The sequence below is a fragment of the Giraffa tippelskirchi genome, chromosome 8 (assembly GCF_054371585.1).
Source record: "Giraffa tippelskirchi isolate mGirTip1 chromosome 8, T2T-mGirTip1v1.2.pri, whole genome shotgun sequence".
In the NCBI taxonomy this organism is placed as follows: Eukaryota; Metazoa; Chordata; class Mammalia; order Artiodactyla; family Giraffidae; genus Giraffa; species Giraffa tippelskirchi.
Window position 1 is genome coordinate 92,675,616 of NC_137282.1, and position 24,862 is coordinate 92,700,477.

The window sequence follows — 24,862 nt, forward strand, 5'->3', positions numbered from 1 at the left end:
AGCATTTAATATTGTTACCAAAATTTGAAAGTTATAAATTAGAGCCTGGAATGAATTAGAGTCTGAATTTATGTTATATTTATGGAAGAGTATACAGTGAATAAGGAAGAAAATATTTTCTGTTTACATGTAGCTATAAAACACAAAAGAGTGAATTTAATCATCTCAATACACCTCATGATGCTGTGTGATTTTATAACAGCATATTATTTGGGAAAAAATTTTAGTTACATCTAGGAGGGGAATACTTTGGAACTTTACAAGTATGTTTTAAAAACCAGTACCAAAGATGGAATTTGACACCATCCATTTGAGAGAATTTGGCACCACCCAGAAGCCTGGCCTGCTGCAGTCCATGGGGACACAAAGAGTCAGGCAGGACTCAGCAACTGAACTAAAGAACCCTTCTAGGGCTTCCCAGGTGGTGCTAGTGGTAAAAAACAAAACTGCCTACCAATGCAGGACACATAAGAGATGTGTGTTTGATCCCTGGGTCGAGAAGATCCCCTGAAAGAGAGCACTCCAGTATTCTTGCCTGGAAAATCCCACGGACAGCGGAGCCTGATGGGCTACATTCTGTGGAGTCTCACAGAGTCGGACATGACTGAAGCAACTTAGTAGTAGCAGCAGGAGAACCCTTTTAGAAAAGAATCTCACCAGTAAAGGATTTCCATTATCTGAACTACAAACAAACAAACAAACAAAAAAATTGAAGAGGTTTAACCTTCATTGAATATGTAGTATGCACCAGGCATTGAGTAAACTCTTCAGATGAATCATCTAATTTAATCTCAACGTATTTAGCCTCTCCACCTGTGAGGCTATCACCACCAACAACATAATAAGGAGACCTCAGTGTAGAAACTTCCACCCCCTGCTTGATTCAGAGATGGAAGCAGAGCAAACCTCCAGCCTGCATAGGAGGCCATCTCTGGGTGGAAACAGTCAGCTTGCCTTCCCTTTTGAAGCAGCAATGAGAAAGCTTCCTCTCTCGAGGCTTTAAATGGTGATGCTTGTATCCTCTGTAGTCAAAAAGGGAAAATGAAGCTGCTTACATTTCATTAGTGTCCGTGGGATGACTACTGGAAAACTCTCTGTGACTGCATTAGTCATATGTGAGCATGAGTTTCTGCCAGCTCCTTCCCACATATTCTGAAATTTTTGGTTCTGGGAATGGTACAGATACTACATTACTATGGGATTTTGTTTGAATGTTAATACTCACATTCTTTAAAGTCATTAGGTTGATTTCCAGTCAGTAATACAGTTAACATTGCAGACCTTTCTGGTTGTTCCCATTCTTTGAGCGTCATTTCTCTTTTTAATAAGCACTCAGCTTTGAATGGTAACCTCAAGAATGCCTTAATAATTCAAAACATAATGGAATCTTGGTTAACTCTATGTAACTGGATGTTTCCTCTCTTAAAGTTGTTCTAGGCTCCTGTGTGTCATTCAATGTTGATGTGAAAAACTCAATGACTTTCAGCGGCCCAGTGGAGGACATGTTTGGATACACTGTCCAACAATATGAAAACGAAGAAGGAAAATGGTAAGTCAATGGGTTTTCTTCTTGTTTACTTTTCTTACAAGGTAATGGAAAATATTATTTGGTTACAGTTCATTTTATGAATGAGACTTAGAATGAATTGTTTATGGTAGGAAATGTATGTAGTCTAATCATTTGGTAATAGAAATTGAAAAAGGAAAAAATCTTCAGCAATATTAAGAGTTGTCGTTAATGATTCTGTTGAAACCTGGGTCAACCTCAAGGAAGGGCCTTATTCAAAATAGTCATTGTTTTGTAATTATGTTATTCTGGTAAGAGTTCTTTGTCCACATTTTGGTCTAGCTGAAATTCAGCAGGAGGTATATGGAGGCATGTGAGATGCTGTCTTGAGAAGATTAGTATCACTTCCATAATATAACATGAGGCTTATATTTTTAGTACTTTACTTACCTATTGAATTTAGTCTATTATTTATAATGAACCTCACTGAATTTTATTCACTTTTAAACCCCTTAATATTGGTTAAGTCCACTTTAGTATGATTTTTAAAGCATATTTAACTTTTGAAAACTATACAAAATTAATATTAGAGCTCTTTTTCTTTGTAGTTAATGTAATTTTTAGTGAGTCTTTTCTTTTTAAATGGATCTTGTATAAAAGGGCTTCCCTGGTGGTGCAGTTGGTAAAGAATCTGCCTGCAATGCAGGAGACCTGGATTAGATCCCTGGGTTGGGAAGATCCCCTGGAGAAGGGAATGGCAACCCACTCCAGTATTCTTGCCTGGAGGATTCTATGGACAGTGGAGCCTGGTGGTCTACAGTCCATGGGGTCACAGAGAGTTGGACACAACTAATTGACTAACACTTTCATTTTCCTCAAAAAATTAAAAATAGAACTACCCAGTTCTGAGTAAATATTCAAAGGAATGAAAGTCAAGATCTTGAAGAGATATCTGCATTCCCATATTCATTGCAGCATTCTTCACAAAAAAGCACAACTTGAAAGCACTCTAAATGTCCATTGACAGATGAATAGATTTTTTTTAATGTTTTGCATATATAGTAGAATATTATTCTGCCTTAAATAGGAAGAAAATCTTTTAACTTAAGAAAATATGGATGAACCTGGAGGACGTTTTACTAAGTGAGATAAGCCAGATGAAGGACAAATATGGCATGATCCCACTTACATGAGGAACCTAAAATAATCGAGCTCATAAAAGCAGAGCACAGAATGGTAGTTACCAGGGGTTCAGAGAAGGGCAAAATAAGAAAGCATTAATCAAAGGGTACAAGCTTCAGTTAAGCAAAATGAATAAGTCCTGGAGATTCCCTATACAGCATAGCACCTATCGTTAACAGTCTGTGTTAGTTGCTCAGTCATGTCTGATTCTTTGCAACCTCATAAACTGTAGCCCACCAGGCACCTCACCTCTGTTCATGGGATTTTACAGGCAAGAATACTGGAATGGGTTGCCATTTCCTTCTCCAGATAGTTAACAACACTGTATTTTATACTTAAAATTTTGCTTAGAATGTAGATTTTTTGTTCGGTGTTCTTATAACAAAATAAGAATAACAACAACTACTACTAGTAAAGAGGACACGAGGAAACTTTTGGAAGTAATGGATATGTTTATGGTATAGATTATGGTGATAGATTTAAGGGTGTATACTTATCCCCAAACTCATCAATTTGTATACATTAAAGTGGTCATTCATACTTCAATAAAGTTTGTTTTTAAAGTGACTCTCCTATGGATATATAGCTACTTGGGGCCAGAACAAAAAATAGAACTCAAGCCTCCACTCACTATCTAGGGCCGTTACTCTTATTAGAGCTCTATTAAAAAAGTAAAGGTTGATAGTAACTATCTCTGTAGTATTAGACTTTACATTTTAACGTGAATGAAAGTTCATGAGCATTTGAATGTATGTATGGATATCAGATACATTAATTCCAGTCTGAAATTCCATGCTTACAATGATTTTATGGAAAAGGTGTGAAAATCAGGGAAACAAAAACAATGTGGCCAATTGAATTCAAAATTAAACGAACTACAAATATCTAAGTTTACTCCTTGGAAGAAAAGTTGTTACTAACCTAGACAGCATATTAAAAAGCGGAGACAAAAAAAAAAAAAAAAAAAGCGGAGACACTACTTTGCCAACAAAGGTTCTTCTAGTCCAAGCTATGGTCTTCCCAGTAGTCATATATGGATGTGAGAGTTGGACTATAAAGAAAGTTGAGCACCGAAGAATTGATGCTTTTGAACTGTGGTGCTGAAGACTCTTGAGAGTCCCTTGGACGCAAGGAGATCCAACCAGTCCATCCTCAAGAAAATCAGTCCTGAATATTCATTGGAAGGACTGATACTGAAGCTGAAACTCCAATACTTTGGCCACCTGATACGAAGAACTGACTCATTGGAAAAGACACTGATTCTGGGAAAGATCAAAGGCAGGAGGAGAGAGGGACGACAGAGGATGAGATGGTTAGATGGCATCACCGACTCAATGGACATGAGTTTGGGTAAACTCCAGGAGTTGGTGATGGACAGGGAAGCCTGGCGTGCTGCAGTCCAGGGGGTTGCAAAGAGTTGGACACGACTAAGCAACTGAACTAAACTGAACTGAACAAGTATCTAAATATTCAAATCTTTAAGGATGACATGGTAGCAACATACCATTCTAAAAATATCCAGGCAGTAGTCATGCAAAATAAATTTTAGTAATATGTTTGGATTTTCTTAAGTGTTTATAAAATCAGATAGAATGCAGACATTTTAAGAAATGAACTATAAAATAACTGACATATTTGGGAGAACATGGATTTTGTTATTTTCTCCAGAGGTGGGCACCTGCATAAATCATATCTACTGGTCATGTTTGGAAACTTAGCAACCTCAGATTTTTTTTAAAAAAACATCCTGATTCATGTTACATCTTGGCTGAAGTATGCCTAAGTTAGTTGTTGGTCCATAACACATGCAGTCCGTATATTTGAAAAACATTACTTTATATCTTTGGAAAGCATGAAAAGCTAACAGGAAAGGCAGCCTATCTCCCTTCACCTTTCAGAAGTTTCCTGTGGAGTGTAACCTTTATATTTTTGGCTCAGAAACCACATGTTTTCTCAGTAGCAGAACACATTATACCTCTGATTAAATCCAGCCATTGTTTATTATGATTAGCATGAGCTGGAGCATCCAAATAGTTGCACTGTGGTTTAGAAAATTTCACAAAAAAATACAATTGGTTTAATAGTTTGCTTTGAAGAAAAGAAAAGCCAATGTGCTCAGCATTGCAGAAGCCTTCCAGAGTGGTGATCACTAGTATGGCAAGGTCTCAGACAGATGGGAAAAAATGAGATGTTGATATGGGTTTTCCATTCTCTGTTGTTCTTTGCTTCCTTCCTTCCAATATGTGCTCCCACTCCCTTGAATGCTATCTAAACCAGGGGTCCCCAACCTTCTGTTAGGAACTGGGTCACACAGCAGGAGATAAACGGTGGGTGAGCGGTGAGCCAGCAAAACTTCATCTGTATTTGTAGTCCCCCACATTCCAATTACTACCTGAGCTCCACCTCCTTGTCAGATCAGCCTCATTAGATTCTCATAGGAGTGTGAACCCTGCTGTGAACTGTGTATCCAAGGGTTCTAGGTGGTGGCTCCTTGTGAGAATCATACTGAAACCATCCCCTTACCACCACCCTAGTCTATGGAAAAATTGTCTTCCTTGAAACTGGTCCTTGGTGCCAAAAAGGTTGAAGATTGCTAATCTAAGCATCCTTTCTTAGGGGCTTCAGTGACTTCAGTTGGCCTGTCTTTTCAGAGTAGATTCTCATGATGCAAACACTTCCCTAGCCAATCCCCAACCCAATATATATCAAAATGTATTGGCTGCCTGCCTTTTTCCTAAAGGACCCTGCTTCGTGCCAGGTAAGGTTGACTAGTGGGCTCAGGTGACTGATTCTCTGTTTCCAATGTATATGTGTGTTTAAATAAAGCCTATTCAAGCTTGGGGTAAAAAGACGAGCAGTTCTATAAAATTTTCTGTTATGGATTTTAATATAATATTTATTTTTAAGTGTTAATAATATCTTTTGAAGTTAAAATTTCCTCTTTGCCAAACGTCATTTCTTTGGCTCACCTCATTTCTGCTTGCTACCTTTCATGACCGAAAACACAGCAGCTCATGGGGCCACTGTATAACTTCATCCTCTAAGATGACCAAACACTTACTCTGTTGTTGATTGTTTTTAAAATGGCTGGCAGGAGGTACTTGGTACTCCTATAAAGACTTTGGCTTGGAGATCAAGAAAGAGTTAGACGAAAAGAAATAATGTAAATGTGAAACAACCTCCGGGAAACTATCTTTTAAAGAAGAAAAACATATAAATATGAAACAGCAGTCCGAGGACAGCTACCTTTCAAATAAATGTAACAACAGTCATAATGACAAGAATGGCTATTATGAATAGCAAACATTTCTCAGTTTATTAAATTTTATTATATTTGGAGCTTCTTCATGGAGAAGAGGTATTTCTCTCACTTTGATGATCTTTGAGTTTATCAGGTGTTTCTCTGTCATGAGATCCAGAACATTCTTTAATCCTCCTAATCTTCAGACAAATCATTGCCATAATGTCATATAAAAAGCAGAAATTTAATATAAATTAAATTTAATGAGTTAAAGCAAACTTGCATTACAATTTAAAGTTACAATGTCCATAGTTCATGCAACTGTGCTTTGGGTCTTCATATTAACCCTGTGTGTTTGAGTGAATATGACTGCTAACATCCTCATTTTCTAGACAGGAAACTGGGACTCAGAGAATGAATTGCCAAAGGTTTAACACCAGTGTGACAGGGCCAGGATGTGGAACCCAGCCTTCTTCCTAAGCTGTAACAACATGGATTCTCTGGAACCTTGACCCATGGAAATACTTCCTGTGACACCTACAGGCCTAGATGACATTCTACTTAAGCAAAATATCCAGCCTCTAAAAAATAAAAAAAAAAAAACTTCACAATTAGGACCTCTTAGCTGGCCATATGAGTGACCAGGTCTTCCTTATTCATATTCTTACAGCATTTGATACAGTCATAATTTATTCATTTAATACATATTTATTGAATGCCTATTTTCTACTTGGCACTGTTTCAGTCACTCAAGATATATGAGTGAATGAATAGATGAAAATTCCTGCTATTGTGGAGCTTACATTCTGCTGGGGAGGAATGAACAAAACATAAATAATAAACTTAATAAACAGGTAAATTGTATGTCAGAATGTGGTAAGTGGTATGAGAAAAAAATAGAGCAAGATAATGGGGCTTGAGAATGTTGAAGATTCCTGAAATTCCATAAACTCTAGGCTGGTATTTTTCTAGGCTCTTGTCATTTTTATGCAGCCTGGGAAAAGTGCAGCTTTCTTAGGATTAAGTGGTGAGATCTACGTTCTTTCCAGAGTTGCATGCTTGGTGTCAGAACAAATAGCTCCTAGAAAAATACACAAAATTGTTTTATGTCCTGTGTCCTGCTTACCCATTCTGTATCACTGATCCTGACTCTCAGATTCCCTGTCTCAGTCCTGACCTATTGCTACACTCTACCACTTGCTGAGTTCTCACACTCTACTCTTGCCTTATCCAGAATACACAATAGGCCATGGCTCCAGTTGTTATATCAGGTTATTTCCAATTATCATCATACTCTAGGGGTTTTCTACTGCCCTAGAGTTGAAATATAATCTCCAGAACCTTCCCTTCAAAGTCCACTTCTTGCCAGTCTAGAGTTTCCTGCTCCAGGTTATGGGGAAGCTTTGTGCTGTGTTCTAGTTACCCCTACTTCCTCATCACCTTCCATGTTCAGGCCTCATGCTCCTGTTTCCACACATTTGCCTGAGTTGTCCATGACCACTCTTCCCTCCTGCCTTTGTTATTAACATGCTGATGGTTTAATACCCCTATTGGAGTTTTTGCTGTCTGCTCAAGCATCACTTCTCCTCCACGTGGCCTCTCATCCTTCATTAGGCTAGACGAGCCTTCTTCATGTCATGGTGGTCTCAGATTTCCAAAAACTGGTGAAATAGAGTCTGCAATATCTCCTAAGGCTTATCCTCAGAAGTCACAGTGTCATATCTGCTGCATTCTTTTTATCAAGCAAATCTCAGTTTCAACAGGAGGAAAATTAGATTCTGCCTTAATGAAGGACAAGGAGGGACAAAATCTCATCCCAAGGTATACAAAATTCTGAACCATATACCACACTTACAAACCCCTGGATACTATTATTTTACCATATCCAGCTTTCCTCCAGAATAAATTTATACTCCCTCAAACCCTGAATGGTTTGCTTGAGAAAAAGAAGCCCAAGTTTATTAATATGGCCCTTCTCCTTCATTTTTAGCCAAGTTACTTAAAATGAAGTCTGCTCGACACTTACAGCTCCCATTCTTGATAGTCTTGCCTTCTTTGGTTTCTGTGATGTCACTGTTTTCTGATTCTCTCTTTCCCTCTCTGACCACTCCTACTGATTTTCTTCCTCCATTTCTTAAAATCCTGTGTTACTTTCCCCTATATATTAGCCTTCAGTGTCTTCTTGCTCTGTCCTCTATTGAGTTGGTAGCATTTACTCTTAGGAACTCAGCCATGCTCCTGGCATGCTCATATATGTTCCATGTAGTTTCTGAGATGTTCCTCACAAGATTGGGCCCAGATGCCTACAGAAGTAACCCTTATCAGTACATCTTTATTGGCCTTTTTTCCTTCCCTCTATCATTTCTCCCACCTTCACATTTGTGCCTACTTGGAATTGCCTCCCAAAAGTTTATCTGTAGCAGTCTGCTTTGGGGAAACCCAAACTAATACAGCTTTTATCCTAAATGTCTCCAGAATTGGTTATCCTCTCCCTCTCTACTTCCTTAATTCAGATCTTCATTTCTGATCTGGATTACTTTCGAAACTCGTACCTTCACTCTCTGGGTCTAATTTGCCTCTTTTCCCAATTTATTCATGTGTGTGTGTGTATGCATGTGTGTGTGTGCATGTGTGTGTGTGCATGTGTGTGTGTGTGTGTGTGTGTGCACTCTGTTGCTCAGTCATGTCTGACTCTTTGTGACCCCACGGACTGTTGCCCACCAGGCTCTGTCCATGGGTTTCTCCAGGCAAGAATACTGGAGTGGGTTGCCATTTCCTACTCTAGGGGACCTTCCCAACCCAAGGATCGAATCTTCATCTCTTGCCTTGGCAGGCAGGTTTTTTACTGCTGAGCTACCTGGGAAGCTCAATTATTCACGACATTACATGTAAAAAAGCTTTACAGATCAGAACTGATCATGTCTCATCCCTCTTTAAAAGCTTCAGCATTTCCCAACTCTCTCCTCCATACACTAAATCCAAAGTTCTTAAAATAGTCTATAAGAGCATACGTGATCTGGACCCTACTTATCTAGCCAGATTTAAGTTCCTCTCCATCTACATTGAGTTATTTGAACTTACTGAAAGAGCAGTTTGCATCCCTTCTTGCTTCTAAGACTTTGCTGACATTGCACCAAGGTCACACCTATTCAGTATGGTAATAGTACATCTATATATTTGCTCCTCCACTAAGCTTTAAGCCACCTAAAAAATGGTGTTTTATCCATTTTGTATTCCAAGGGCCTGGCATTAATGTTAATGCTGAGCATGTAGGGTGTTCTTAATAAACATTAATTAATCTATCTAGTTTCAACTTAAATACTTTCATAACATGTCTACTACTTTTCTCCAAACTATTTTTAACTATAAAACTAGTTTAATCAATCACATTACAAAAGTTTTTGCAAATGTTGAGAGAGGAAACTCCCTAAAATCTAATCATAACTTCCTTAATATAATTTGTTTTTTGGTGTACTCCCTTTGAATCTGTGTTCTACATAGATACTGTTGTTCCAACATCTGAAAATATATATAGTGATAATAAAAAAACCAACACTTAGCACATGCTATGAGCCACATACTGTTTTAAACTTTTTATATATAGTAAATCATTTCATGCTCTTGATGATTGTGTCAGGTAACTACTCTTACTATTTCCATTTTACAGATGAAGGAACTAAGGCACAGGGAATAAAACTGGCTTGTTCTGAACCACACAGCTAAGGAAAGGGTAAAACCATGATTTGAACTCAGGAAGTCTGGCACCAAAGTTCATGCTATATTTTCTGGAGAAGACTAAATTACTTAAGACATAGAGAGCACTTAGAATGGTGTAAATTCAATAAATCCAGACTATTATTATCATTGCTTATATAGTAAGTACATTGAATATAATTTGGTAACTTTTGCTTCAAGTTGTCATAAATTTTCAAAAATTTAGGTGGGTTTTTATTTTAAATTAGATTACAATTTTTTAACCTACCATGCAGTCTTATTAACTATTGTTCTTTTCATGACTGCACAATATTCTATGGAATGCTACTGCTGCTGCTGCTAAGTCACTTCAGTCGTGTCCGACTCTGTGCAACCCCATAGATGGCAGCCCACCAGGCCCCCCTGTCCCTGGGATTCTCCAGGCAAGAATACTGGAGTGGGTTGCCATTGCCTTCTCCAATGCATGAAAGGGAAAAGTGAAATTGAAGTCGCTCAGTCATGTCCGACTCTTCGCGACCCCATGGACCGTAGCCTACCAGGCTCCTCCATCCATGGGATTCTCCAGGCAAGAGTACTGGAGTGGGTTGCCATTTCCTTCTCCAATTCTATGGAATGACCCTACAGTAATTAATTAATCTTGCTGTTGGTCACATTTCTTTTAATCTTTGATGGTTATATATACGCTATAAGCATTATCTTTATGCATCAAGCTTGTTTCCTCTAATTTAGGTCAATTTTTAGGACAGATTCCCAGAAGTAAGAATTATGTGTTAAAGAGTTTGAACATTTTTATGGTTATTTATGTATATCAGAAATGGCTTTGCAAAGGCATTATATCACAGCCATGTTTTAGGGATTCTGTTCAACAATTCAATATTTGCAGTTGTTGTAAAACTCATTTCCATTAAAAATCCCTTCCCTTTTATATATGGCAAACTTTCAAATTTTGAAAAATTTAAAAAAGCATGCCCAGTCTACCTACAGCCCTTTACAACCTTTCAATTCTCCTTCAGACATTTTTTCTCCACACTAAACTTCCCCAACTTTCCCTTGAGCATCTCTGGTCTGACAAAATTACCAGGCTCTGAACTCTCTGAGTCATAGCCTCCTAAATACATTCCATTGTGCCTATGTCTCTCTTAATTTGGAGATTCCAGACATGGCCCGACAGTGCAGAGCACAGAGGGGCTATCACTTTCCTTGACCAGGGCATCTATTTCTAGCAGTGCAGCCTAAGGTCATATTAGCCTTCTTGGCTCTAAAATACACTATTGGCTCCCGTTTTCTCGCTGTCAACTAAATCTTCCATGACTTTTTCACACGAACTTCTATTAAATCAAGTTTCTCACATTCTGTTCTGATGTAGATAATAGTACACAGATAAGTGAAATTATTTACATAGGTTCTTATTAAATTTTACTAGTTTAAATTTCTTGTTCCAGAATGTTAGGACACTTCTGAATGCCCACATAGGTATACTGATTTACTTGAAGAATACTTTTATGCTTTCTGTGTCTTCACTTAAGTCATTAACAAAGATATAGACTAAGTCAACCCCAAGTGCAGTCTTAGGGTACGTAATTAGAGTCCTTTGGTTGCTAGTAATCAGTGTCTTGGATGTAGCTGTTTAGCCAGCAATGAATGAGCCGCTGTGGATCCCAGCAAGTATTTTAACATTCAACAACATTCATCCATTGTATTCCTGAAGATATTATAGCGGACCTTCTTAAATGGCTTTTGCTAGCACTAAAATAAATCATGATTATACTTTTCCATTAATTATTATTAGAATGCTTTCATATTTCTGTCTAAAACAATAAGTGATTTTAACCTGTCTCATAACTATCTTTATTTTCTAAGTACTTACAAACTAGGCATATACTAACATTAAATCTGATGATCTAATGTTTCTTTTTCCTGACTTCTCTATGAAATTATTGGGAAAAAGTCATTTATAGTTCCATGTGTGTTTTGTAAATTAACACAGCAGCAGGCGTGTGCTTTCATCCCCCAAATAAAAAACATATTAAAGTAACATGATACAAGAAAATAAAATATTCAAGTCTCTCTCCTATGTATTTTATTCCTTTTTTTACTTAAATCAATCTGCAATTTGGAGAAGACACTCTGCTTATTTTAAATAACATTAAATTACTGAGGATGACTATTCTAATTATGTCTATGGAGCTCCTGTCAGTCATCTTAGAACTAGCCATACAGTAACAAAGATAAAATGTTTCTCATTATTCAAAAATGTTAATTGACTCTTTTAACTTCCAGGGTGCTTATTGGGTCTCCTTTAGTCGGCCAACCCAAGAACAGAACTGGAGACGTCTATAAGTGTCCAGTTGGGCGAAGTGAATCATTACCTTGCATAAAGTTGGATCTCCCAGGTATTTAAAGTCAAAACGTTAAAGTCTGATCCTAAACTATGCCCAGCATTCACATTGAAAGTAAATTTCAACCAACTCAAGAAAATACCAGAAGTCATCTATAAAAATTCTTCGGTTTTTATCATTCACATATTTTTATTCCTTCTGCCTTTCATTTGCTTTAGAAATTCATCATAGAATAGCCGTAGACTTAGAAGGTCTTACTAGTTCTGTAACTTGTAACTGCCTCCATTGTCCAGGATCCTTTGTAAACTCGGCAGTTACACAAAAGAAATTTTCTAAATAAACCTATTCATCACATTTACTCCACAAAATTTAACTTAGTATTTTTTTAAGAAAATAGCACACAAGGAAATTGTAGTAGAGAAATTTAATTTTTTAAAAAAGAGAATGAAAATAGCACAAGGTAAATTTATATTGAAACATATGTATTTGATAGAAATACCATAGTTAGAACACGACTAGAAAATTCCTGCTAGAGCTATGTAGGAATTAGAACTCTGTCAGTGTTCTGTATAGTATTAAGTGACTTGGAAATGACTCAGCCTCTGCAGGTTTTCTTAAGATACTGTATTTTTCAGTTTGTTTTTTTTTTTCAAATTCCTGCTTGTTCATTATGAACTTTTTTTTTATATTCAAGAGCATAGCTTTAATAGCTGCTTTAATATCCTCACTTGATAATTCCAACATCTGGAATATCTCAACGTCACTTTCCATTTATTACCTTTCTCTTAAGGTTAGGTCACATTTTCCTGTTTCTTCTTATGTTTAGTAACTTTGGATTGTATTCTGGATTAAACTTTTGAAGTGTGGAGATTCTAGATCTTGTGATGTGTCTTTGAAAAGTTTTAACTTTTTGTTTTAGCAGGCAGTTTACTTGACTGAAATCAATTTCCAAACAGCAGTGGGAAGCCCTTAAAATCTCTACTCGATTCTTCTAATTTTTTAGCTGGGCTGTGTGAAGTTTACTCTGCACATGTACAATTCAGGTCATTTAGATATTTGGAAAGAATATATCTGCGTATATTGAAACTCTCCTTTTGTGGCTTTCCTTTCCAAAATACCGCCCCCCGCCCCCCACTACTTGACATTACCGTCATTGCCCCTGTCTCTGTCCTCTGTTTCTTTTAGACAGGAAGACTGTGCGTCCTATTTGAGGTTTAGCCACTGGCTCAGGCCTTCCCTTGGGGAAAACAAACAAACAGAAAAACAGGAAACTCATCTAGTGCTAATCTCCTCTTACAAGTATAGACTCCCTTCCAGTTTCTGCCTGGTTTGGATTGTTTTTCCAATGCCTTCGGATGATTGTTCCTTTTTTTTTTTCCTTTTCCTAAAGTTTATAGTTGTTGTTTACAAAAGGGCTGTTCTGATAGAAGCTGCTCCTCCATTACTGGAAACTGGAACAGAGTCTCAACAGCAGCATGGAGACTGGCTATGTCAAGGATAGGAAAGTTTCTGCTATGGTTCCTAACATCCCAGGGATGCTCAACCCTAGTATCAAAACCTCTAATCCAGATTATTCAAGACCAGTTCCAGGTGCTTTCAAAGCAAACCAGACTGGATTCCAAGACAAAGACAGTGTTCAGATTAGGAGGTCACTGTGACCATTCAGGAATCAGTCTCTGCCTCCATTTCCCATGTAAACTTACAGTAAGAAAAAATTATAGGCATGAACAGTGAGACGAGTTTTTCTCGAACTTGAGTTTTGCCACTTTTAAATATTCTAACACTCTGCTGAGAAAGGTTTAGAAGTTTTTGCCTTTCCTGTCTAATCTTTTTATTTTTTTCCTTTTTTAATGTGAGCAGAACTTTTCTTTTTGCCCAGGTTTGCATGCTTCAGGGCCCAACGTTCTTATCTGTAATTTCAAATGTAGTCCCTTCGTTGTGTCTTTATCCAAACATCCTGACCACTGCTCTAATCTTGCGTTGGTTTTCTTTGTAACCCTGTTAATGTCCCTGTGATGATGAATATAATGGTTAAAATCTTGTGTTTGAGTTTTCTTTTCTGGTCTTCTACCCATTTTCCTTCTTCTTGCCAGAAATCATTTTGTCATTGGTCATTTTTAACATGTAGATATAACATATAAGATGAGTGTGTAAATTTACTTTGTATCTACATTTTGAGACTAAATATTTTATCTATTTTAATTGGCAAAAAATGTATGAAAGGCTGTCCCGTGTTCTGATTACCCCGATAGTTGTGCATTTTTTTACAGTTCAGCAAAAGTATTTGAGACAGTGATCCAGACCAAGCTTCTGAGACAAAAGCCAGTTTTCTGCCTTTGCTTGTTTATTATACTCCTTAATAATACTTCGAAGATTATTTAGTGGAACCAAAAGAAGAATGTCCTATGATATGAGCAAAGCAAACAGAAGGTTTTTATGAGAAGACACTTAATTTTACTTGTTTTCCACTCTCATAAAAGTTTCTTCTATTTTTAGTTAATACATCAATTCCCAATGTCACAGAAGTAAAGGAGAACATGACATTTGGATCAACTTTAGTCACCAACCCAAAAGGAGGGTTTCTGGTAAGAAAAGGAAGAGTAATGATGGTTAATGAACTAGGAATTCTATGACCATAAATCTTCATAAAAATCTGTTATATAATTTTTAATCTAATAGTTTTAATTTTTTAAATTTTTTAAAAGGCATGTGGGCCCTTGTATGCCTATCGATGTGGACATTTGCATTACACAACTGGAATCTGTTCTGATGTCAGCCCCACATTTCAAGTCGTGAACTCCATTGCCCCTGTACAAGGTACAGATTTTATGCAGTGTTTTTGCAATGTTTAAAAAGCGTAAGCAATGGATGAGATATATGTATACACAGGAGCATACCAAAAAGCTTGAAGTATTTTCTTGGCTACCAGCATTACCAATTTAGGTAAATGCTTGCTTTGCCAATATATAACCAAACCTCATTGCTATTTTTGGAACTGATATTAGTGTAAGTAACCTTTACAGAGTCATATTTAATCATCATAGCTAAAGCTGTCACATTGTTTTTATTTAAAGGGTGAATTTCTTTGAGGAAGATAAACTCATTTGAAATACACATGGAATGAAAACTGTATACAGAATTAATATTGAAAGAATTTCGAAAGATAACTCGTACAGTGTTAATTAAAATTAAGTAGAAATGCATTTTACTTGATGTGAATCCATATCACCTATACTTTTTATTTAAAAGACTTTTTTTTTCTGGTTTTAGAAGTAGTGTGTCCATTTTGTAGAACATCATCTTTTTTTGAAAAGATTTATTTATGTGTTTATTTTATTTATTTATTTTTGGCTGTGCTGGGTCTTCGTTGCTGCACATGGGCTTTCTATAGCTGTGGCGAGTGGGAGCTACTCTCTAGTTGTGGTGGGTGGGCTCTAGGCATGCAAGCTTCAGTAGTTGCAGCATGTGGGTCAGTAGTTTTGGCTCATTGGCTTAGCTGCTCCGTGGCATGTGGGATCTTCCCGGACCAGGGATCGAACCTGTCCCCTGCAATGCAAGGCAGATTCTTAACCACTGGACCACCAGGGAAGACCTGAAGAACATCATCTTTTAAAATGAGCTTCTTTCAACCATGAAACCATTTCATATTCCTCTAAAGATAGATGGCAAATTTGCATGATTGACTCTTTTTCTTGCAGAATGCAGCACTCAGCTAGATATAGTCATTGTGCTGGATGGTTCTAACAGTATTTATCCCTGGGAAAGTGTTACAGCTTTTTTAAATGACCTTCTTAAAAGAATGGATATTGGTCCTAAACAGACACAGGTATGTGATTTCATGTTTTGATTTCTGTTGTCCTCAAGATACAAATGCATAGATTTTTAATAAGATAATATTCGGAATACCAATTCATCAATAAAGCTAAAATTCAGGATGAACTTTTTATTCCATATAAAATTGCCTGCTCTGACATACCTGAATTCAAACTGCTGATCATGGCTGTCTCCTCTCTTACCACATTCCCAACAATGAGCTTTCTCCCTTCCACTTGTTTCATCCATCCTGTTTTACCTTCTTATCCATCCTTTCTTTCCAAAACTAACAATAGTCTTGGAGTATTTTTGTGTTAGTTGCTAAGTTGTGTACGACTCTTTTGTGACCCCATGGACTGTAACATACCAGGCTCCTCTGTCCATGGAGTTCTCCTGGCAAGAATATTGGAGTGGGTAGCCATTTCCTTCTCCAGGAGATTTTCCTGACCCAGGGATCGAACCTGGGTCTTTTGCATTGCAGGCAGATTCTTTACCGTCTGAGCCACCAGAGGCCCTTGGGGAAAAAAAATAGAGTATTTTTAAAATCTGTAGTATTTTTGGGTCATCTGAATATTTGATTTTACTTTTACATTTATTTATTACACTGTAAAAATGTTATTTCTTTGTAGCTATTTGTGGAAATTAGTGCAGCTGTGACATGTTTGAAGTTGCTCCACAACTTTAGGAAGAAAACCTACAAGACTATTTTAGAGGAATAATCACTGCTTCAGTGAGGATTGGTGCCTGCAACTCAGTTTTGTAAAGAAACAGCTAACAATCAATTGCTTATATGCTCAGTGAACTCTGCTGCAGTTCTGATGTTTCCATCTATGAGAGCTATAATTAATTTTACATTTCAGTAGTGAGAGTCCAATAGAAGAGCTGTTCTGTCCAGCACCATTTGAATTCCAGCCTGCCAGAGTGGGCTTCGTGGAGTTATATGTCTCTCTAGGAGGGAACAGTGGCTCCATTCAGAGGAATGTGGATGAACCCTGGGGTCCAGATGCTACCAGTGAATGGAAGGGACATAAACTTGCTGAGAAGAGTCAGGTCACATTTCCTTAGTTCCAGGACCCCATTCCACAAAGAGAAAGATTTCAGAATGCAGCCCTGTGCATTGAGTCGTTTGTAGCACCTTCAGATTTCACTCAAGGGAACCTGCTTCCTACTGAGGAAGGAGCTACTTAAGTTGCTGAGTTTTTATGTCGTATTTTGCTTGCATCGTTCATGGTGGAGTTTAGCCAGACTCATTCATTCCTTTATTTGGAGGTTTCTCCTGAGGGTTTACTATGTACCAGTCTCCGTGTGAGGGCTTGGCTAATCATGGAAAAATAGACAGACACGGCCACTGCCTTCATGGAGCTTCTGTATAACAATGTTTCTCCAAGTGTGGCTCATGGAATTCCTGCTTCTGAATCCCAGAGGTATGTGAATTGTACCCCAGACTTCAAGAATCAGAATCTCTGAGAGCTTACATTTGAAGTAAGCAACCCACATAATTTTTAACAGGTTAAAGTTGAGAAACCATGGCCTAATGAATTATTGTGTTGATATGTGTGCTGTGTGTGTCTGTGCTTACTGCATCCTCCAGATTACAGGGACCTCAAGACTGAAGCCTTTATATCTCTTTTTATCCTTGTCAGTGGTTAGCCCAGTGCTTTGCTGGGCTTCTTTAGTGGCCCTCTAATGAGCACCTGTTGAATAAGTGTGTGTATCATACTGAATGCATTTTTGCATTTTTCTCTGATAGATGAACATTTAATGAGACTTTTTCATTAGCTGGCATTTTAGTAGTCTTCTAAGTATATTATTTATATGTTGGGTTTTAGTGTTTATACTTTAGTGATTTCTAATCTTTTTCCATGTTGCCTTAAGCTGTATTAATGAATAATTTCATAAGTAATTCTCTAAACAAAAGGGTTTGAGAATGACATTCACTAAGCCATCACTTTTGCCAAACTCTATTTAATAGGGTTTTAAGTACAACATATTTAAATGTTATTTAATGTTTGATCTTCCTTTAGTGCAGTCAGATAAGAAATTTGTTCATAGTAATTTAAAAAGATACTTTCATTTCAAAGAAATGTGTACTAAAAAGTATGCTTTTCTTTCACGTGGCCTTACAGTAATTCTCTCTAAAAACATAAACAATTTGCTTTAACAATCTTTTTTCCTCCTGGTTGGTTGCTAACATAATTTAAATAGGGGTTTTTTTGTCTTCAGTTTTTGTTCCTTTTCATTTGAAGCACCCAATCCTGCCCTAAGATTTGCAAAATTAGCTTCTGAAATTTTCCCTCCCCCTTACTTATCCTCCCATCTCTCCATTCCTGAAAGGGGCAGCTACAAAAATGAATTTGAGAGGGATTACCCAGAAGAAGTTGCAAAACTGGAAAGTTAAGAGCTAGATACAAGACTCAGACTCCTCACCCATATCAAGGGTATAAAGGCACTAAAAATGGAGTTGGCCAAATTTGTGAAGAGGGCTTCTCTATAGAAAGAGCCTGGTGAGAAAGGCTTTGGTGGGATCATACAGTGAGCTTGGGAAAGGTGGGACACACAATTGCTGAGTGCCTAACTCCTACACTAAAGGGAAGATAGCTGTCTGGCTTCTGACAAGCAAGTCACGATGCTAGGATTGGCCTCACCCCTAAAGTTGTCAGTACAAAGAATGTATGTTTCTCATAGCTTGTCATGGAGTCATGTTTGCTCCTGGCCATAGAATCGCCTGGGAGTGGAAGCCTCTGCACAGAAGAACAGCTGACGCTATCCCCAATTCCTAGGGATCACGGCAGTGAGATACATTCACTCAGGCCAGGAGGCAGGTGAAGGGAGATCTCCAAAGAGCCCACTAAAAAGGTAATACCTGTTATTTGCACCTGATCCATCATGGATCGGCACCAGTAGAATTTCGGTGCCCTTCATTTATTTATCTTCCCTCCCTCTGTCCATGTCAGAAATTATAGTTAGCAATCTGAGGGGTGGGAGCAGAGAAACAAAGAAACAGCCAGTCCTCAACTACATGCTTCTCTCCTCCCTTAAAAGGAGGAGGAGAGAAGATTTAATTATAAATCAACTTGATGTTTTGTCTTGTTGGTTTTGTTTTAATGTAGATTGAACCATATGAAATTGTTGCTATTTGATCATGTTTTTAACTTTTTGTTTTGTATTGGAGTATAGCTGATTAACAATGTGATGGTTTCAGGTACACAGCAAAAGGACCCAGTCGTACATATACATGTATCCATTCTCAAGCCATTTGATCATTTTTGACCTACAAATATAGCAATTTCATGTTGTACAGCCTAAATTAAAATTTAGAGCTTTTTTACAAAACAGATATTTTAGAAGTAAAAATAAGAAAAGCCATAAGACATTTTTCTTAGCATCCAGTGAGAGTAGAAGAATTTAACCCTAAATAAGTTTTACAGGGATCATGGACCCCCCAAAATTTACATTCTAATTATACCTTGTGAGTTCCTGTTTGTTATATTAATTACAGTTATTCACTTGATCAAGGTCGAGAATTATGGCCTACTTTCTGCAGTCATAGATTTTTCATGTAGTAATTGCAATTATTGGAAGGTATTCTCATAGATATGAACCATTTCTGGAAGCAATTTTCTCCTCCACAAAAAAAAAAAAGGAAGAAAGGAAGAAAGGGAAGAAGGAAAATAAATTTTAAAACTTGTGTTAAAGTTTCCATACGACAATTAGTATACATTAGGAAAATGCAATGCAAATGACAAAAACATCAACCCTAAATAGTTACTCAAAATTTCCCCCATGTCTCTGTGTGGTCCCATTAAGACTTTTGCAAACATAGTCAAGGAACTTTTGCAAACCAAATTTTTATCCAAGACAGAGTAAGGGCTATAAAATCACCTTTTAAAAAACCACCTATAAAAACAAACCTGAAGCACTCTGAGCTTGCCATAAAAGATATGATGGTATAAACATTACGGAGGTCTTATTGATCCTCAATACCTAAACATAACATTGCTTTTAATAATAAATGAGAATGATATAAATATGCCATATACAAGTGCATTACCTTAAATAAAACCAGTAAATTGTGAGCCTTGATATAAAAGTGAAATATACTAATGGAACAATGTCTAGATTGTTCCCATCAAGAGTGTAGCATAACATTAAACCAGGCAAAATGAATGGGGGAAATTAATTAAATTTTAGAAATATTATTTATCTTTCTTTTTACTACACATTTTATGGCCGTTTCCTAGGAGCCTTAAATATGAGGGCTGATGCATTGTTTTGAGGTCTGAGAAGGCTGTGTGAGGCGTGCAGCCAAACCCTGGTCTATCAGGTTGTGTTGTGAATGAGGTGAATCTCCTTCTCTAGCCTCCTTGTCTCTGTTGTCCCCTCTCTCCATCCATCACTCATCTGAATTACTTTTCGCATGAAAAGTTCAGATCATGACATTTCCCTGGATAAAAATCTCCTATCTCTGTCTTCTGAATAATACCCAAGCCCTCCGGGGAATTATAAGGCATTTGTCACCTATTGCCTGTGCACTGCCTCCTTCTCTTCTTGCCCTGCAGTCACTCCTGCCTTGGCCTTCCCTAAACACATTGCTCTGTGTTCACAGGATTCTCTCTGCCTGGAAAGCTCTTCTCCACCCCAGGCCCCATGTGCTAGGCAAACTTCTGAGACTCAATTCAAATATGACTTTCTCTATGGCTATTCCACCCACTCTTGCTAGGAAAAGTCCCTTCCCCTCCACATCCCCACAGCATTTGCACACTGTTAGTCAACTGCTCTCATCACTCAGAAGCGTGGCTTTTTGTTTCATGATTCCATCTCTCCTGGTGAAATGTGAATTCCACAATGACAGTGCTGTGCATTAATCCTTATATTTATAGAATACAGTTCAGTGTTTGTGTGTTGCCTAGCAAATAGGAGGCAAGTCATTTACGTTGGAAAAATGTAATTTCTGGAATGTTTTCATTTCTCTTTGTGTTAAAAATCATTATTGTAGTGACCACCATCTCTCACTCTTCCACTTGGCTTCATGAAGTCATCGAGCTAGAAGAGACTTGACTGTGGGCACTCCCCCGCCAAGACACTGCTCTATACCGTGTTTTTCTTGTTGTTCAGATGCTCATTCATGTCCAACTTTTTGTGACCCCATGGACTGCAGCACGCCAGGCCTCCCTGTCTTCACCATCTCCCAGAGCTTGCTCAAACTAATGTCCATTGAGTTGGTGATGCCATCCAACCATCTCACCCTCTGTCATCCCCTTCTCCTCCTGCCTTCAACCTTTCCCAGCATCAGGGTCTTTTCTAATGAGTCAGCTCTTTGCATTAGGTGGCCAAAGTATTGGAACTTCAGCTTCAGCATCAGTTCTTCCAATGAATATTCAGGACTGATTTCCTTAGGATTGACTGGTATGATCTCCTTGCTGTCCAAGGAACTCTCAAGAGTCTTCTCCAATACCACTGTTCAAAAGCAACAATTCTTCGACTTTCAACTTTCTTTATGTTCCAACTCTCACATTCATACATGACTACTGGAAAAACCATACCTTTGACTAAATGGATCTTTGTTGGCAAAGTAATGTCTCTGCTTTTTTAATATGCTGTCTAGGTTTGTCATAGCTTTTCTTCCAAGGAGCAAGGGTCTTTTAATTTCATGGCTGCAGTCACCATCTGCAGTGATTTTGGAGCCCAAGAAAATAAAGTCTGTCAGTGTTTCCATTGTTTTCCCATCTATTTGCCATGAAGTGATGGAACCGAATGCCATGATCTTCATTTTTTGAATGTTCAGTTTTAAGCCAGCTTTTTATCTCTCCCTTTTCACTTTCATCAAGAAGCTCTTTAGTTCCTCCTCACTTTCTGATATAAGGGTGGTATTATATGCATATCTGAGGTTATTGATATTTCTCCCTGCAGTCTTGATTCCAGCTTTGCTTCATCCAGCCCAGCATTTCGCAGGATGTACTCTGCATATAAGTTAAATAAACAGAGTGACAATATACAGCCTTGACATACTCCTTTTCCTATTTGGAACCGGTCTGTTCCATGTCTGGTTCTAACTGTTGCTTCTTGACCTGCATACAGGTTTCTCAAGAAGCAGGTAAGGTGGTCTGGTATTCCCATCTCTTTCAGAATTTTCCACAGTTTGTCGTGATCCACACAGTCAAAGGCTTTTGCATAGTCAATGAAGCAGAAGTAGATGTTTTTCTGGAATTCTCTTGCTTTTTCGATGATCCAGTGGATGTTGGCAATTTGATCTCTGGTTCCTCTGCCTTTTCTAAATCCAGCTTGAATATCTAGGAGTTCTTGGTTCACATACTGTTGAAGCCTGGCTTGGAGAATTTTGAGCATTACTTTGCTAACGTGTGAAATGAGTGCAATTGTGTGATGGTTTGAATATTCTTTGAACATTGTGTTTTAGGCTTTTCTTTTCAGGTGTTTAACACATGTAGCCCCATTCACCTCTGGTCTCAATTTCTCCCATAGTCTTCCCCCTCTTAACATCTTCTAGCCTCATATTTTTGAGTATGAGTCAATTTCATTGCATCACCTCCCATCAAGCAAGAGACCAACTAAAGACCTATCATATACCAAATTTATTGTGTTTCTGAGAATTCATTTCATTTACCTGTGAGCCAGTCCTGTTCTTATGACTCTCCATAGAGACAAAGGTTAAGCCCAGTTTCAGTTAAAATGGTCTCAGAATGGTTTGTGTTGACAGTTAACTTGAATTCATATTCTAATTAATTACAGTAGAAGCACGTTGTAAGGCAGGGCTTTTGCACCGTAGTCTGGTAAAAGAAAATATAAAATGACCAGACCCAAAGACTGAGGACTTATTAGGTAAAGCAGTTGTGCATCCTACAAACACATAGAAAACTTTATTGTTCTTCCCTGTCATTATTCCCCTAAAGAGGCCATTGATTGGATAATATTAACTTTTGAATGAAAGCCCGGAAACTAAACTCATGCTGGGCATTACAGTTTAGGCACTGGTGTTATAACTGTAACTTAACAATACAAGGTAATGGTAGAATTCTACAGGAGAAGATAATTCCATTCCTTCATAACTCCTTGACTTAGTATATGTAATAACTACTTTAAACATTTCTTTCTTAAACTCTCTTGTCATTCTTTTGTGACTTTTTTATGAGGAAAAAAATAGTAATTTTTGTGATTTCTAACAGCATCATTCCTTCCATATTCTTCACATTCACTTCCCTCATTGTTCTACTCTTAAAAGAAAGGAAGCCATTTGGATAATTCATTTTAATTCAGCAGATATTTACAAAGTATCTTATTGATCAAGTATTATGCTAGGTGTATAGCAATATAAATAACAAACTCTAAAACTTTGTCCCTAATCCTGAAAAACTTCCAACTTAAAGTCAAGGCCTATATTTGGAAAACTGCAATGCATGACTGTTTGCTAAGTCACTTCAGTCGTGTCCAACTCTTTGTGACCCCATGAACTGTAGCCTACCGGGCTCCTCTCCATGGAATTTCCCAGGCAAGAATACTGGAATGGGTTGCCATTTCCTTCTCTAGGGAATCTTCCCAACCCAGGGATTGAACCTGCATCTCTTATGTCTACCTGCATTGGCAGGTGAGTTCTTTACTGCTAGCACCACCTGGGAAGCAATCCATGACAGTGTGATATAAATATAATAGGCGTGAATGAAGCAGAACAATGAATTGATCTTTATAAGCAGGTAATTCACAATTAGAATAAAACAATATTTTCCAAGCTATGTTGTTTGAGGTGTGGAACATGTTCCACATAAAAAACAAATTCCCCTAACTAAGAATAAAATACATCAGGTCTTCCAATTTGTGATTCACAATGCATGTTTTCATATTAGACTCTGAGAGCGCTTTCAAAGTAATCCACTTATGAGTCAGTGCAGAGCATTTCAGGAGTTAGGGAAAGCCTGCTCTTTTGTATTATTTGAAATTTGTGGCCCTTTTTACTTACAAGAGAGGGAGGCAGACAGACAGAGACAGAAAAACTGTTAAACTTTGTTTTAATGATTGCTTTCTGAAAGTGTGTGATTATGGACTTTTAAAAAAATTATACCTAGCAACTTAGAAAGTTAGTATTCCCTGGAAAAGGAGGATAAGGAGACATTAGTTTGAGGTTTATCTGAAACATGAATGTAAATTTTATGTTGAAGTGGGAGATTCTAAGTGTTCCTCTTACTCATGTAGCAGGATTCTCAGCCAGTTGTGTGCCTAGTTTATGCTATAATGTGAATCAGCTTGCAATTATAACTACTTAATCAAGAAGTTCAAACTATATCTCCCCAGGAGCTAAATGTGTCCCTGACAGTTGTCTCTGAAAATTAACTGTTCCTCTATTGTTACTCATCCCTTACTTTGTAAGAGTTTATTGTTGGGGCTTCCCTGGCAGTCCAGTGGTTAAAACTTCACCTTCCAATGCAGGGGGTGTGGGTGTGATCCCTTAGTGGGGACCTAAGATCCCACATACCTAGCAGCCAAAAAAGAACCTCATAGAAAACAGAGCTATGTTGTAACAGATTCAATAAAGACTTTTAAAATGGTCCATATCAAAAATATTTTTTAAAAAGAGTCTAATTTTACTATCTTCATCCACTTATCTTATACTGATGCCATAAGCTACTCTTCCCATTCTCCCTTGAAGAACGCCCACAGCTAACCCAGTTGTGCTTTTTAGCTGCTGTCTCTGCCTACTTTTTGTCATTTAGTAAGAATACCTAGAATCATTCTATCTTTACTACTCCTCTCCAGTTCTCTGCTTAGCTCTGGGTCTTTGGACCATTCCAATACAATTGGCTGCTTCAAGTCAAATATGATGATTATTGGTTTTTTATCTTTTTCTCAATATCTGAAATGATTTAAATGTCTTTAATGATCATCCTTGACAGATCTTCCAGGCTCAAGACTGCTTTGCTTTCTCCCATTCTACTTTTATAACTAGATGTCTGTTCTTGACCTGGGCAGCTTGTTTAGAAAGCTGGGTCCTCCTTTGAAGCCCCTTGAGGGCTAACCTGTGAGACAGTAAATGTGCTTGTGATTCTCTCTTCTATTCAT

At 37.7% G+C, this 24,862-nt stretch overlaps 1 protein-coding gene across 4 annotated transcripts in view; it reads left to right on the forward strand.

The window, feature by feature from the left end:
• ITGA1 (integrin subunit alpha 1) overlaps nucleotides 1-24,862 on the forward strand; it is a 154,706-nt gene that overhangs the window by 61,906 nt on the left and 67,938 nt on the right. For 2 of the 4 annotated variants that reach the window (XM_081517739.1, XM_081517740.1), the window contains exons 2-6: nucleotides 1,429-1,549; nucleotides 11,925-12,037; nucleotides 14,480-14,568; nucleotides 14,689-14,800; nucleotides 15,682-15,809. In XM_081517739.1, the coding sequence (XP_081373865.1) occupies nucleotides 1,429-1,549; nucleotides 11,925-12,037; nucleotides 14,480-14,568; nucleotides 14,689-14,800; nucleotides 15,682-15,809 (563 nt within the window). Of the gene's footprint in view, nucleotides 1-1,428; nucleotides 1,550-6,675; nucleotides 6,785-9,597; nucleotides 9,806-11,924; nucleotides 12,038-14,479; nucleotides 14,569-14,688; nucleotides 14,801-15,681; nucleotides 15,810-24,862 lie in introns of those variants that run through there. The other 2 variants (XM_081517741.1, XM_081517742.1) reach the window with 2 other exon arrangements.